Below are 15,658 nucleotides of genomic sequence, written 5' to 3' on the forward strand. Positions count from 1 at the left end.
AGAGAAGGCTGAGTGTTTAGACAGTGTTCAGGGGCTGAGAAACCTTTTGAGTTGGGAAAAGAGAATCGCACTGTTTCTTCTATCTTCAGTTTTAAACTTTTAGAACGATTCTGAAAATGTAGAAAACTGATAGTGGCCTAGAAGTGCAGTTAAGTACCCTCACTCTATTAATTTGGAAGCAGTTGGTTATGTCTTGCTGGAAAGAAGCCATTAGCAAAGCAAAAAGCCTCCTCTTAGGGTGTTTAATCCAGGTGATTTTAATAATTATAGTTAATTTTTGTTTTAAATCATAGTAAAGGAAAATCATGTGTGTCTTTTTGTTCTGTGCCTTTAGAAAATCTGGCTATCTCTATGTTGGTTCACCTAGTGACAGCTTCTACTAATTACAAGCAACTTGCTTAGTGTTCACTAGCAAATCTAAACTTATACATGGAGGAGAAGATTTTAGGAATTATTTTCTAGACAGGTGTCAGAAGGAAGGAACAAAGGAAGGAAAATGGGAGGGAAGATATTTCAAGTGAAAACACAGTGTTTTACACTTGTCTTTTTTTAAAAAAACACTATAATTTACTATTAGATTACCTGATATTTTTTTAATTGGCCATTTTCCCCACTCCACCCCCCTTTTTTTCCTTAATTAATTTAAACTTTAAATTTTATGACAGTTGAGTCAATACCATTTTACCGGGTGTTTTTATGAAGTAGCATCCCAATAGATTATTCTGTATTGCAGCCCTGAAGGGTGCAGTCAATGATTAAATGTAAAATTCTGTCCAGGCACATGATGGAGCCACATTAAACTGCTGGTGCCCACAGGCTGTGTAACAGCTGTCTGCCTTGATGTGATTTTTTTAAATCACTGTGAAGCATTAGAATAGAATACCAATTTGCAGCCAAAAGATGCTTCTGAAGTGCAAGAAACTTCAGACCAAAAAAGCTCTAGACAGCATTTTGAAAGGATTTTGATGAGCAGATTGCAAATATTAGTGCCTGTAAGCTTGAAAATGTTACCTGTGAAATAGAAAAGTGAATATTTTTTAATGTAGTATCTCTTCAAGCCAAGAAAGTGAAACAAATGGAAAAACCTAAAAATAATTTTAAGTCCCACCTAGATGGATGTATCAAGTTCAGATGGTCAGTAATCTTACCTGGGTTTTGAACTCCTAGGAGTCTGTAACAGTGTCTATTTATATATTCCAAATTGCTTAATATACTACTTTGCACATAGAAGATGCTCAACATATATAGAACTCTCTCTCTTCATTTTTAGTGAAAAAAACTTTATCACTGAAAGTGGAGATTGCCACATTTCTATTCCCTAATGAGGAAAAACTCCTGTCTGGTACACTCCAGGCATTTCACTGCCAAAGACCATTAAAGCCATATTGCATTTGTAGTGACAGACATAAATTTAAGGACATTTATGAACTGTCAGCATCATTATAAAGCCCTGTGTTACCAGGTCCACACTGACTTGTGCTTTGGGGTAGTCAGTGCCAGCTTCAGGGACATGCAACCTGTGTAGTCTCTTAGGTCTTTAACTTGGCCTAATGCTCTGCTCTCACTGTCTTGAAACCATTAATAATTTTTTCAGAAGAGGCCCCCTGTTCTCCTTTTGCACTAGGCACCACAAATTATTAGCTAGCCCTGCTGGTAATTCTGTCTTTCTGTCATATAGTTCTGCTTAACAACACCATATGATAAAACCTAGACCTTAGAGAGTTTACTTGTATTGAAAATTTTAGTGTCTTTTAAAAGTACCGGTTCACAAGAGATCACTGAGGAAATCAAAAATACCTAGAAACAAATCACAATGAAAACACGAGGACCCAAAACTTATGGGATGCAGCAAAAGCAGTTCTAAGAGGGAAGTTTATAGCAATACAATCCTACCTCAAAAAACAAGAAACATCTCAAACGACCTAACCGTACACTTAAAGCAATTAGAGAAAGAAGAACAAAAAAAAAACCCAAAGTTAGCAGAAGGAAAGAAATCATAAAGATCAGTTCAGAAATAAATGAAAAAGAAATGAAGGGAACGATAGCAAAGATCAATAAAACTAAAAGCTGGTTGTTTGAGAAGATAAACAAAATAGATAAACCATTAGCCAGACTCAAGAAATAAAGGGAGAGGACTCAAATCAATAGAATAGAAATGAAAAAGGAAAAGTAACAACTGACACTGCAGAAATACAAAAGATCATGAGAGATTACTACAGGCAACTATATGCCAATAAAATGGACAACCTGGAAGAAATGGACAAATTCTTGGAAAAGCACAACTTGCCAAGACTGAATCAGGAGGACAATATAAACAGACCGATCACAAGCACTGAAATTGAGACTGTGATTAAAAATCTTCCAGCAAACAAAAGCCCAGGACCAGATGGCTTCACAGGCGAATTCTTTCAAACATTTAGAGAAGAGATAACATCAATCCTTCTCAAACTCTTCCAAAATATAGCAGAGGGAGGAACACTGAAACTCATTCTACGAGGCCACCATCACCCTGATATCAAAATCAGACAAAGATGTCACAAAGAAAGAAAACTACAGGCCAGTATCACTGATGAACACAGATGCAAAAATGCTCAACAGAATACTAGCAAACAGAATCCAACAGCACATTAAAAGGATCATACACCATGATCAAGTGGGGTTTATCCCAGGAATGCAAGGATTCTTCAGTATATGCAGATCAGTCAATGTGATAAACCATATTAACAAACCGAAGGAGAAAAACCATATGATCATCTCAGTAGATGCAGAAAAAGCTTTCGACAAAATTCAACACCCATTTATGATAAAAACCCTGCAGAAAGTAGGCATAGAAGGAGCTTACCTCAACATAATAAAGGCCATATATGACAAACCCACAGCCAACATGGTTCTCAATGGTGAAAAACTGAAACCATTTCCTCTAAGACCAGGAACAAGACAAGGTTGTCCACTCTCAGCACTATTGTTCAACATAGTTTTGGAAGTTTTAGCCACAGCAATCAGAGAAGAAAAATAAATAAAAGGAATGCAAATTGGAAAAGAAGTAAAGCTGTCACTGTTTGCAGATGACATGATACTATGCATAGAGAATCCTAAAGATGCTACCAGAAAACTACTAGAGCTAATCAATGAATTCAGTAAAGTAGCAGGATACAAGATTAATGCACAGAAATCTCTGGCATTTCCTGTACACTAGTGATGAAAAATCTGAAAGAAAAATTAAGAAAACACTCCCATTTACCACTGCAACAAAAAGAATAAAATATCTAGGAATAAACCTACCTAAGGAGACAGAAGACCTGTACACAAAAAACTATAAGACACTGATGAAAGAAATTAAAGATGATACAAACAGATGGAGAGATACACCATATTCTTAGTTTGGAAGAATCAACATTGTGAAAATGACTGTACTACCCAAAGCAATCTACAGATTCAGTGCAATCCCTGTCAAGCTACCAAAGGCATTTTTCACAGAACTAGAACAGAAAATTTTACAATTTGTATGGAAATGCAAAAGACCCCGAATAGCCAAAGCAATCTTGAGAAAGAAAAATGGAGCTGGAGGAATCAGGCTACCTGACTTCAGACTATACTACAAAGCTACAGTAATCAAGACAGTATGGTACTGGCACAAAAACAGAAAGATAGATCAATGGAACAGGATACAAAGCCCAGAGATAAACCCACGCACATATGGTCACTGTGTCTGTGACAAAGGGGGCAAGAATATACAATGGAAAAAGGACAGCTTGTTCAATAAATGGTGCTGGGAAAACTGGACAGCTACATGTAAAAGAATGAAATTAGAACACTCCCTAACACCATACACAAAAATAAACTCAAAATGGATTAAAGGGGCTTCCCTGGTGGTGCAGTGGTTGAGAGTCCCCCTGCCGATGCAGGGGACACGGGTTCGTGCCCCAGTCCGGGAAGATCCCACATGCCACAGAGCGGCTAGGCCCATGAGCCATGGCCGCTGAGCGTGCGTGTCCGGAGCCTGTGCTCCGCAACGGGAGAGGCCACAACAGTGAGAGGCCCGCGTACCGCCAAAAAAAAAAAAAAAAAAGGATTAAATTTAAATGTAAGGCCAGACACTATAAAACTCTTAGAGGAAAAACATAGGCAGAGCACTCTATGACATAAATCACAGCAAGATCCTTTTTGACCCACCTCCTAGAGAAATGGAAATAAGAACAAAAATAAACAAATGGGACCTAATGAAACTTAAGAGCTTTTGCACAGCAAAGGAAACCATAAACAAGGCGAAAAGACCACCCTCAGAATGGAAGAAAATATTTGCAAATGAAGCAACTGACAAAGGATTCTTCTCCAAAATATAAACAGCAGCTCATACAGCTCAATATCAAAAAACAAACAACGCAATCCAAAATGGGCAGAAGACCTAAATAGACATTTCTCCAAAAAAGATATACAGATTGTTAACAAACACATGAAAGGATGCTCAACATCACTAATCATTAGAGAAATGCAAATCAAAACTACAATGAAGTATCACCTCACACCAGTCAGAATGGCCATCATCAGAAAATATATAAACAATAAATGCTGGAGAGGGTGTGGAGAAAAGGGAACCCTCTTGCACTGTTGGTGGGAATGTGAACTGATACAGCTACTATGGAGAACAGTTTGGAAGTTCCTTAAAAAACTAAAAATAGGGCTTCCCTGGTGGCACAGTGGTTGAGAGTCCGCCTGCCGATGCAGGGGACACGGGTTCGTGCCCTGGTTCTGGAAGATCCCACATGCAGCGGAGCGGCTAGGCCCGTGAGTCATGGCCGGTGAGCCTGCGCATCTGGAGCCTGTGCTCCGCAGTGGGTGAGGCCACGGCAGTGAGAGGCCCGTGTACCGCAAAAAAAAAAAAAAAAACTAGAACTACCATATGACCCAGCAATCCTACTACTGGGCATATACCCGGAGAAACCCATAATTCAAAAAAGAGTCATGTACCACAATGTTCATTGCAGCTCTGTTTACAGTAGCCAGGACATGGAAGTAACCTAAGTGTCCATTGACAGATGAATGGATAAAGAAGATGTGGCACATATATACAGTGGAATATTACTCAGCCATAAAAAGAAACGAAAGTGAGTTATTTGTAGTGAGGTGGATGGACAGAGTGAAGCAAGGCAGAAAGAGAAAAATAAATACTGTATGCTAACACATATATATGGAATCTAAAAAAAAAATGATTCTGAAGAACCTAGGGGCAGGACAGGAATAAAGACGCAGACATAGAGAATGGACTTGAGGACACGGGGAGGGGGAAGGGTAAGCTGGAACAAAGTGAGAGAGTGGCATGTACTTACTTGTACTACCAAATGTAAAACAGATAGCTAGTGGGAAGCAGCCGCATAGCACAGGGAGATCAGCTTGGTGCTTTGTGACCACCTAGAGGGGTGGGATAGGGAGGGTGGGAGGGAGACGCAAGAGGGAGGAGATATGGGGATATATGTATGTGTATAGCTGATTCACTTTGTTATAAAGCAGAAACTAACACACCATCGTAAAGCAATTATACTCCAATAAAGATGTTAAAAAAAAAAAAAGGACCAGTTCATTATTACTGTATTGTTTATTTGTGGCAAACTGTTTTTTTTTGGTTTTTTTGTGGTACACGGGCCTCTCACTGCAGTGGCCTCTCCCGTTGCGGAGCAACAGGCTCCGGACGCGCAGGCTCAGCGGCCATGGCTCACGGGCCCAGCCGCTCACACGGCATGTGGGATCTTCCCGGACCGGGGCGTGAACCCGCGTCCCCTGCATCGGCAGGCGGACTCCCAACCACTGCGCCACCAGGGAAGCCCAAGGACCGGTTCATTATTAACAATACTTGTAGAGCCCATCTTCCTTTCCCTTCATCTCCCCTTCCCATCACCTCCAGAGCAGTGCCACAGAGGTGTTGAGAGCAGCATGCTTGGCATCTGAAGAAATGTAGAGTAATAGTGAGTGCAGAGGTGTCACCAAGAGTAGTTGGGAGATTGGTTGTATTGAGCAAATAAGTTGTTTGATTTAGCAAGCAAATAAATATACTAAAGATAAGGAAGCCAGGTTTCTCACTGTCCAAAGGGATTTACAGACATTGAAGGGTAGAAAGCTGAAAAGAACACTGAGGCACTGGATTAGAATTGTAATTATCAGCATGATTTCACAGCTTTTTAAATTTGTATGTAGAAACGGTTATAATGTTTATATATTTGAATATATGAATATAAATATATATACACATATGTGTATACATACATAAATTTCTTAGTTGTGTACACTGAAAGGGTCTAGAGGCAATGATACCTCAATAGTAATGAGCACAATGAGTGCTCAGATCTTGGTTTCTAAATACCACCCTCCACTAAAAGGAATCAGCGATGCTTGGATAAGTGGCCAATTCTAGGACTGGGGCAGCAAACATATAAGATCAACGTGTAACATCATGTTGTTCCAGAAAGTAAAGAAATATTCAAAGAATGGTGGGAACATGTCAAAAGGACCCCAAAGCCAGCCTGAATGCATGCCCACTGACCAAATCTAATGTAAGCAACAAAATAAATACTGTTAATATCAGATTACAGCTCATTGAATAAAATAGAAATCTATGCATTTATAAATAAATGAATAAATAGAGAAGGGAACATTCTTCCTTAATATACAAGCTCAACTAATAAATGCAGAAGGGATGGTAGAAATAGATAATCACCATTGATGTCTATTATAGGGACGGTGATACAGAAGGAGTCATCGGTGGATGCTAGACTGGTAGTTGGAGGCTTGGTGAGGAACAGGATATTGGCATGATGCAGTGTACTTGTTTCAGCTCTCATACTGTAACAAGTGTCCTTTCACAGTCCATTTAATAACATATTTTTCACATTTTTATGCTTTTTGTTGATTTTGCTGTTTAAAATAGCCCCCACATGTAGTGCCGAGGTGCTGTCTATCTAGTGTTCCTAAGTACAAGAAGGCTGTGATGTGTCTTACAAAGAAAATGAATGTGTTAGATAAGCTTCATTGCAGCATGAATTATAGTGCTATTGGCCACAAGTGCAATGTTACCGAATCAATTCTGTGTTAAATAAAGTGTTTTTAGCTGGAAACCCACATAAAGCAAGGTTACATGTTGATCAGTTGGAGAAAATGGACTAAAGGCTCACAGGAACCTAACCCTGCATTTTCCATAGGAGCAGTGCTTCACTGTTTGCTAATTCAGTGTTCATGGCACATTATAGGACTTCACTGCCATGAATAACAAGAATCAGATGTATCTCGTGTAATGGGTACTGCCGAAACCGATAAGTGTCGTTTCAGGGGGGCCCCAAGGAGCCCGGTCTTTTATGTCTCAGCACAGAAAGAATTCAGCGAGAGTCAAAGTGATAGATAAGCAGTGATTTATTAGAATAGAATAGGATGCTTGTGAGGCTTACAAGCGGCTGGGCAAGAAGGTGCTGCGCCCTGAGAACTTAGTGGGCTACAGTTTTGTAATCAAAGGAAGAGTGGGGAGGGTGAAAAGACCACCTTCTTCCTCATTCTTGATTAGGCGTCGTGCTTCCATCATCAGCTCCTCCTCCAGATTGGGCACGGGAGTTTTCTTGTCCCTACATGGTCAAGCCAGGACTGTCATGGCACTATGGAAAAATTATTTCAGGTCTTTCACTTTGAAATGTCACCTTTCCATAAAGTACTGTTTTTTATGTGTGCAGAGAGCATGTCCTAGGGATCATTAACTTACTGAGCTCACTGGGCAGGATGTAGGTCTCATGTCACCCTTGTTTTTATTGTTTTAGGGCTTGTCTCATGCATGGGTTTTGTTGCTAAGCAGGCCTGCTTGGCTTTGTGGTTAAGCAAACCTGCTTTCTTGAATGACCATTAACTTACAGGGGTCTCCCATACTTTTTTCTTTACTTACAATCCCCTAGTGGGATTAACTATTTAATTGCCTAATTTGTCCCTTTACTTTGTCCCTATCACTAACAGTGGTTGCCATTGGTTTTATCAGATTAATTTCACATGATGTATAACAGTGTTCAAAATTTTACTCTGTTGTAAAACTATACGTATGTATTTGTGAGTGATTTATAAAATATTTCAGGGTTAAAAGGGACATGTGGAAGACTAACTTTGACTTATAGAATATGAAATAGTAAAATATTTAAAACAGTTGTTTGTGCATTTCTTGTTAAAATAAACTATACTTTTTAGTTGACTAGCCTTCTTTCGGTTTCATCTGCTTACTGATTTAAGATGAATTTGATTTTAAGAAATTATAGTTCCAAAGATAGAAAGTTTATTTTACTAGAAAGTATAAGTAAACCGTATCTATTAACTAATCACTCTAAAATATGTTTTTTATGTTGCTCTCACTTTGAACTCCTTGGTATGTCTTTCTCTTAAAGAATTTTGGCTTATCAGTGCTTTATAGTTGTTTCCAGAGCCTGATAGATTTATTGTGTATAGTTTCTAATGCTTATCAATTGGCTTTTGATACTTTTTTGAGTGATTGGGGAATATCTTATTAGAATCAAATAGATGAATTAGCTAATTTTATTTACTTAACATTTGGAGGGATAAGTGAAAAGAGAAGGAAAAGACTCAAGCTGATTCAAAAGCAAAAATGAGAAGAAAAGATAAATGACATATTCTCCAAGTCTTCTAATCAACCAAATATTAGACAAAAGAAATAGGGGATTTGTCTTTAAACTGGAGATGTGCTGAGCATATTCTTACTTTAGGGTTTTTTTTTAAACTGTCTTTAGATACTGATTTTTGTCTAGAAGGGATAGTGGGGGCTACTAAAATGAAACTCATAATTTCAACTTTTGCTTGACATTTCCTTGGTACTGGGCACTTTACACTATATTAATGCCAGGAAAAAAATTTTTATCTACTCTCATCTTTAGGCAAGTTCTTATTCTTCGAATGCAGAGTCACTTCTAATTTAGATTTTTAGGAAATGGGAAAAAATTTATTCTTTGAGACCAGTTGTCTAAGCCAGGCTTTTGCGCTTCCTGGTTACTTGTCATTCAGCAACTGTATGGGAAAGTGTTTGTAAGCTATAAATCAGTGTGTTAATAATAATTTTTATTTCTCCTCTGAAATTGGACTTTGTAAAAACTTTGTAAAAAACAGTTTTATTTCTTGTTTTGGTTAGTACAGATGTCTGTTTCTTCAGCCAAAAATCATTACTAATGGTTATTGGGCATTTGTTTTGTACTTTGTAATCTTATATAGTGTTTTCATCAGATGTTTCTTAGAAAAACCCTGAGTGATAGGTGAAAATCATAATTTCATAGATGGGAAAACTGGGAGGTAGAAAAGCGATGAACCTTGCTTTTGGGTCAGAATATTCAACCTCTGCTTTCCTGGTCCGTTTTGAGGTGGGGAAGGGGTGGTTTTGTTCTTTTTGTTTTTTTAAATATCCCTGCCTTTTACTGCTGTAGAGAGTGACTTATATTTTACAACAGCTGATGTTTTTCTCCTACAGAGATATTCCAATGCCCTTAGTCAGCTCAGGAGTAGAGCATGGTAACTTGAGAGAGCTGGCATTTGCAAGAATGAAAGACCTTGGAATACAGGTAAGAGTCTGACCATAACTGTTGAGATCAAAGTAGTCTGAGACGCGAAAACCTGTGATACTATCACATTACAAACTTACAGGTTTGGTCAAAAAGCTTTCATGTATTGAAGCCATTCTTACTGTATAACACATTGAAATTGAAGCTAGTGGTTGCAAAGTCTTCATCCTATCCCCTACACCCCTCTGCTTTCTTCTAAAAGAGCGTAGGTTTGTCAATTTAATGGTTGTTTTTCCTGCCTTCTCAGATTGCCAACTATGTGTTCAACTCCTTTTTTAAAAAAACTTTTTTTTTGTTTTGAAGTATTGGGTGTTCAATTCTTGACTAGTGGTTAGAGAAGAATACAACCGTTGAAGAAACAAGGCTTACATACTGAAATAATTAGCAATGTTATTGCCCAGATATACCAGTCTCCCTCGCCCTGCCCCACCCCCATGTCTATTCACTCACTCATTTATTTCACAAATATTTACTAAACACCTCCTTTCCGCTTTCCCTGAAAGAGCCCGGGAATCTGCAATTTGACAGTCTGTAGATGATTCTGAAATCACGATAAGGTTTGAAACTCAGTGCCCTAGGAGCTATTTCTCAGAGCTGCTAAAGAGAAAAGGCCAGGAGGGTGTCTAGGCCTGAGCACTGATTCCTGGCCTCTGCCTTCAAAGATTCTCGTTCACTCCATCTGGGATGGAGCTGTGGGAGGTTCTCATGCACAGTGCAAACATGGACCCCACTTCGAAAGATGTCGTTGAGAGGACTGCATATCATGTTTGTGGACCTACCCAAAACATTTTGTCCTCTGTCAATATATTATGGAGAAAATTTTTCAGAAAGTTGTTTGTCCGTAGGAGAATTTGTGAACATTATGGCTTATTCTACCCTCCCCCCAAAAAAATTTCAGTTCTAGAAAAACAGCAAATGTATGTACAGTAATGAAAGCCCCAAACGAGAGCGTGTGCCTGCTCAGCCTCCAAGTCCCTGCCTGTCCTTGTCGTCCAGCTCCTCCTCCTGAGAATACCACTGCCCAGTGACCCACCCGGCCTGCTCAGCCTGCTGACCTCATCAACCAGGCACTGTTTTTAACCCTGTACCCCTCTTAACCCGTGATAGCCTGTCGTAAGGTAAACTGGGATTGAGTCTGAAGACTGGAATGCAGTCACGCCGAAAGACATCCAGTTCACATAGGCAGTGTCTTTACTAGAAAATAAGCACACACCAATCTCTGCCTTAAAAAGCATTCCCCTCCCCTCCAAAAAAAAAGAAAAAAGCATGCAAGTGTTCATTAAAAGTATGTAATATGGGTTCCCGGGACATGGAAATAGCTTAGTTCTTTTAGAACTGAATAATGAGCTCTTACTTTTCTCATGGAATTCCATCCATATATATACTAAATATACTATTAGTAGTATAGCTGCATGACATCATCAGATTTCCTATGGCAATCTTTTCTCACTGATGGAAAACGTTAGAATCCTGGAAATAATTTTTACAGTTCTATAGGGGAAAATATACCATAGGGCATATAATAGTTACTGTAATTATAAATGTCAGGCTGTGTAGCCTGCACACTGGGTTGTGGAATAGAAGCAAGAGTTACATCACATAGCTTGGCCGTGCAGACCAGGCACTGCTTCCGTATCATCCACAGGCAGCTTTTTGCTTCCCAGGGACACTCAAAGAGCCAATCTGTGACTGTGGTTCAGATTGTATAATAAATAGTTCAAGGTTCTTTCTTTCCATTCTTCTTCCTTCCCTTCCTTCCTCCCTCCCATCCTTTCTTCCACAGAGCCCTTCTCTGCAAAAAAACAGCAGTCTTAGCTTCCCTCTTTCTGACATTCCTAAAATGATACAAATATGGTGATGCTAAAAATGTTAACTGCCATAAAATGGTGAAGGTTTTAAAAAATTAGGAATTGGGTTTTTTCTTTTTTTTTTCTTTTTTTTTTTTTTTTTTGCGGTACGCGGGCCTCTCACTGCTGTGGCCTCTCCCGTTGCGGAGCACAGGCTCTGGACGCGCAGGCCCAGCAGCCGTGGCTCATGGGCCCAGCCACTCCGCAGCATGTGGGATCTTCCCGGACCGGGGCACGAACCTGTGTCCCCTGCATTGGCAGGTGGACTCACAACCACTGCGCCACCAGGGAAGCCCAGGAATTCAGTTTTTACTCTTCGGTAGACATAGTTTTGGGTTGCACTTTCAGATACAGTTATATCGTCTGGATCTTCAGATTTTAGAATGTATGTTCTTTACTTTCAATATTGTATATTGATCTCCTTTGGATTCTAAACTTATTTTAAAAGCAATACTGTACCAACTTCATGTATTTCTAGTTTGTTTTTCCCTATCTTCAGGTTTATTAAAGATGGCTTCATTTTTAATTCATTTCTTTTACCTCAATGTAAATTATGTCCAAACTTAATTTTGAGCCCAGGATTTGGTGGAAAAGTTTCAATAAAAATTGAATTAGTTACCAGTTTTATATTTGCCACCCCTTCCCACTTTTTTTTCTTTCTTTTCTTTCTTTCTTTCCTTTCTTTTTTTTTGGCAGTGTCGAGACGTGAGAACCAGAGAGGTTGGAATCCAAGAAATTCATCACAAAGTGCGTCCATACCAGGTTAGTTTCTTCATTTTATAGAGAGATTGGGTCCTGTTCATTAATCTTTGTCAAGCCTGGAGCCTACACCTACTTACCAGTAGGACCAAACCCTAGAAGTTAATGAGTAAACTAAGAGCAAAGAGTAATTCAGAATGAAGTCAAGCCAGGAAAGCCAGATATGAGGGTGGCTCAACTCTAGAAGAGCCAGGTTAGGAAAACCAAGTTAGAACTTCACTGTAGATCAGCACTGTCCAGTAGAACTTTCCGTAGTGTTGGAAATGTTCTATAATCTGTGCCGTCTAATAGGATATCAGCTACCAGTCACATGGGACTTGAAATGTGGCTAGTGCAAAGAAGAACTTAGTTTTTAATTTTATTTAATTTCAAGTAATTCCAGTGTAAATAGCCAAATGTGACTAGTGGCTACCTTTAGGTAAAGCTGAGTGTCATGTGCTTATCTCTGTGTGCAACTGTTCAATTATTGCCTGTTGATGGTAATCAAGCGAATAGATCAGCCATATCAACAGGGGTTCCACACAACGTGTTTGTGATGAATTAACTTCTCTCCTAGAATGACATCGTGTTAGCCATTTGCCAGATTTTCTGTGGGGGTTAGCTGTCGTGTAGGAGCCCATTTGAGAAAGGCTAGAGTAGATCTGCATCGATATTCCTGTTCTCAAAGTGAATTGTTTATTTGATTGACGTTTTTCACATTTTGGATCTTTTGAGGAAAAAAGTAGACCCAAGCATAGTTAGTCATTTTGTCAAATTCTTGTGCAATCCAGTTATCCAGCAAACATTAAGTTGAGGAGGAATATCAGTATTAGTCTGTTTATTCACCTCGCTGTGGGTCCAGTCTGCCCATTTTCAGTGTATCTGGGTGTGACCATGCCCACATATGTAGCTTTCTCTGCATGCATATTGCTTATATTTACGCAAAGTACGAGGGACACTTGAGCAGGAGGCAAGAGTCAAAAGCCCATGTAGACTGCTAACACAAAAGCTTCCCCAAAAGCCCCTGTCTGGTGATTGGATTTTCTTTAACGTGTTAATCTCATAACTAGGCATACTATTTTAAAGGTCCTGTGGGATACTTTTTTAAAAAATTCCATCAAGTAATAAGTAACCAATAACACATTTTTTCCCCTAAAAGCAGGTTTTAGTGGAGGAGGTAAGGACTAGAAAAGAAAACCATTGAGTACCTGACAGTTCTGGGGCCTCAGGGTGCTCCCAAGAGCTGCACACGTGACATAATGTATAATTTTACCTTAGAGACTATTCATGGAGGATCAGATTTAAATACATGGAAGCATTTACTGAGCCAAACTGTAAGAATCACAAGGTTAATGAGGTTCAGATATTTATGAAATTGTAAAACTGGTTTCCTTTTTTATAGTCCACGAACAAGTCATGAACTCTCGTTTAATCAGTGCTATTGAGAGGAGACAAGTAAAAAGAAACATAATTTGTGGTTATTTACTCTTTATCCCTAGTCGTGGATATTAGTCTAAATAAACATATATAATAATAGAAACGTACTTTGTTCTCTAGTTTAAAAAAAAAAGTTCTTGCGTGGCTTTTTATGAAACAGGTTGAATTGGTAAGAAGAGATTATGTTGCAAATGGTGGCTGGGAGACATTCTTATCCTATGAAGACCCCGATCAAGACATTTTGATTGGCCTCCTGAGATTACGGAAGTGCTCAGAGGAGACATTCCGTTTCGAATTGGTCGGCGGGGTGTCCATAGTCCGAGAGCTGCATGTGTATGGAAGTGTCGTCCCCGTCAGCAGTCGGGATCCCACTAAATTTCAGCATCAGGTATCCTGTATTCCATTTCTGTTTGACTGTGATTAAGAAATTGCTCAAAGGAGGAAAAGAGAAAAAGAATGGGGCAAGGGTGGGAGCAGAGGAAAAGGAGAGGGGAAATTCGGGAAGTGTAGAAACAGGAACCAGTATAATACTACAGTTGTTCAGAGATGTTTTCTCTTTAAATTGTTCCCCTTTGGGTGTGAGGGAGGGGGAGGGAGAGACAAATTGAGACTCAGTCAAGTGGAATATAATAATAGACTGAACCGTATGAAATTGCTATTTTTGAAAGTCAGTAATGGTCTAATACTGGCAATTTCGTATGATTCAACTGTTTTGGGATCGAAGGAGATGATAATTTGAAAGAAAGCACTTATGAAATGTTAAAGCACTTCGTAAAGACAAGCAAGCTATGTCATATATGTAGTGGAACACTATTCCACTCCCCCAAACAACCTAAATAAATAACTCACTTTTTTAAATTTCAGGAGAATAGGTTAAAACTGCTAATGGTGGATGTAGCATAAACCCCCATATTGGTGATTTAAGAATATTGCCTGGTTTCAAAAAGCTTTTAGAAACTGAAGGGGTGACTAATAATACAAGGGTAGATGCCCCAGACTTTCATCACCTGGAGATTGCCTAGAACTTGTTTAAAAAGAGACAAGTCGAGAGGCAATTACCCCCTTGCTGTGACTAGATTAGTCACCCACAGAATACCTTTTGATGGCTTTTGTTGCAGAGTTATTCCTAGTCTGCTACAGTGTGCTTCTGGTATAATTGAATAGTGAAACTTTTCCTTACCCCCGTAAATGGTTTTTTGTCACTCTTATCTTAAAAGAGTTTAGCAGCTACAAAATATTACCCTTCTTGTTTTATGGACCCCTCTTAATGACTTCTTCCCTTCTTAATTCCCTAACCCCTCCATTGCCTCTTACAGGGATTTGGCATGCTACTGATGGAGGAAGCAGAAAGAATAGCTAGAGAAGAACATGGATCTGGGAAAATAGCTGTTATATCAGGTAACTGGGGGAGGGCAAAGTTCATGATTTGTTCACACCTTTAACTTGGTACCACAATGAAAAGTACCTCAGGCCTCTCTTTTCCCCATATATGATTATTATGTTCAAAATTGGGCAGAGCCAAATAGGGAAAGGCTGGTGCTCAAGCACAAAGAAAATTCCTGTAAGCAGTTTGGCGGAATAGAGCTTGCAGAGGCTCTCCATCTCTTGAGTGGCCAGGCCAGTAATCCATATCCTGTCTTCCTCGTGGTCTGTCACACTGGTCTCTTGTGCTTTGTGCCCAGTTACTCTGTCTGGGAAAAATGAAATTTGATGATATGGATCTAAGAAAATCATAAGTCAGTGTGGAGATTTGTCAGTATCATTCTGGAAATTAGAACAGAACCTAGTTGCCAGTACAAGATGTTGAAAGGCAGAGTTCCTTGCTCCTTAAAAATTGTTTTCAGTGACTTTGTTCCTGGGGAACAGATTTCCCCTGTTTGGAAGCTTTCCCCTTACCGTGCCTAGGACATCAGGTAAGTGGAGAAGTGGGCATGTAAAGGAAGGCCTGCTGTAAGTGGAGCAAGAAATAACACATATGCACCCTTTCACTCATATCCTCACAGACTTTGCTATTCTCAATAAGAAGCTAACATGGTGAAAGCCATGATCAAGATT

General features: G+C 39.3%; 1 protein-coding gene across 2 annotated transcripts in view; it reads left to right on the forward strand.

The window, feature by feature from the left end:
- The window catches only part of ELP3 (elongator acetyltransferase complex subunit 3), a 112,762-nt gene that overhangs the window by 67,925 nt on the left and 29,179 nt on the right, over positions 1–15,658 (forward strand). For both annotated transcript variants that reach the window (XM_060015230.1, XM_069540799.1), the window contains 4 exons: positions 9,491–9,581; positions 12,125–12,190; positions 13,764–13,991; positions 14,920–15,001. In XM_060015230.1, coding sequence (XP_059871213.1) covers positions 9,491–9,581; positions 12,125–12,190; positions 13,764–13,991; positions 14,920–15,001 — 467 coding nt within the window. The remainder of the gene's footprint in view (positions 1–9,490; positions 9,582–12,124; positions 12,191–13,763; positions 13,992–14,919; positions 15,002–15,658) is intronic.

The sequence above is a fragment of the Delphinus delphis genome, chromosome 6, assembly GCF_949987515.2.
Source record: "Delphinus delphis chromosome 6, mDelDel1.2, whole genome shotgun sequence".
Classification (NCBI taxonomy): domain Eukaryota; kingdom Metazoa; phylum Chordata; class Mammalia; order Artiodactyla; family Delphinidae; genus Delphinus; species Delphinus delphis.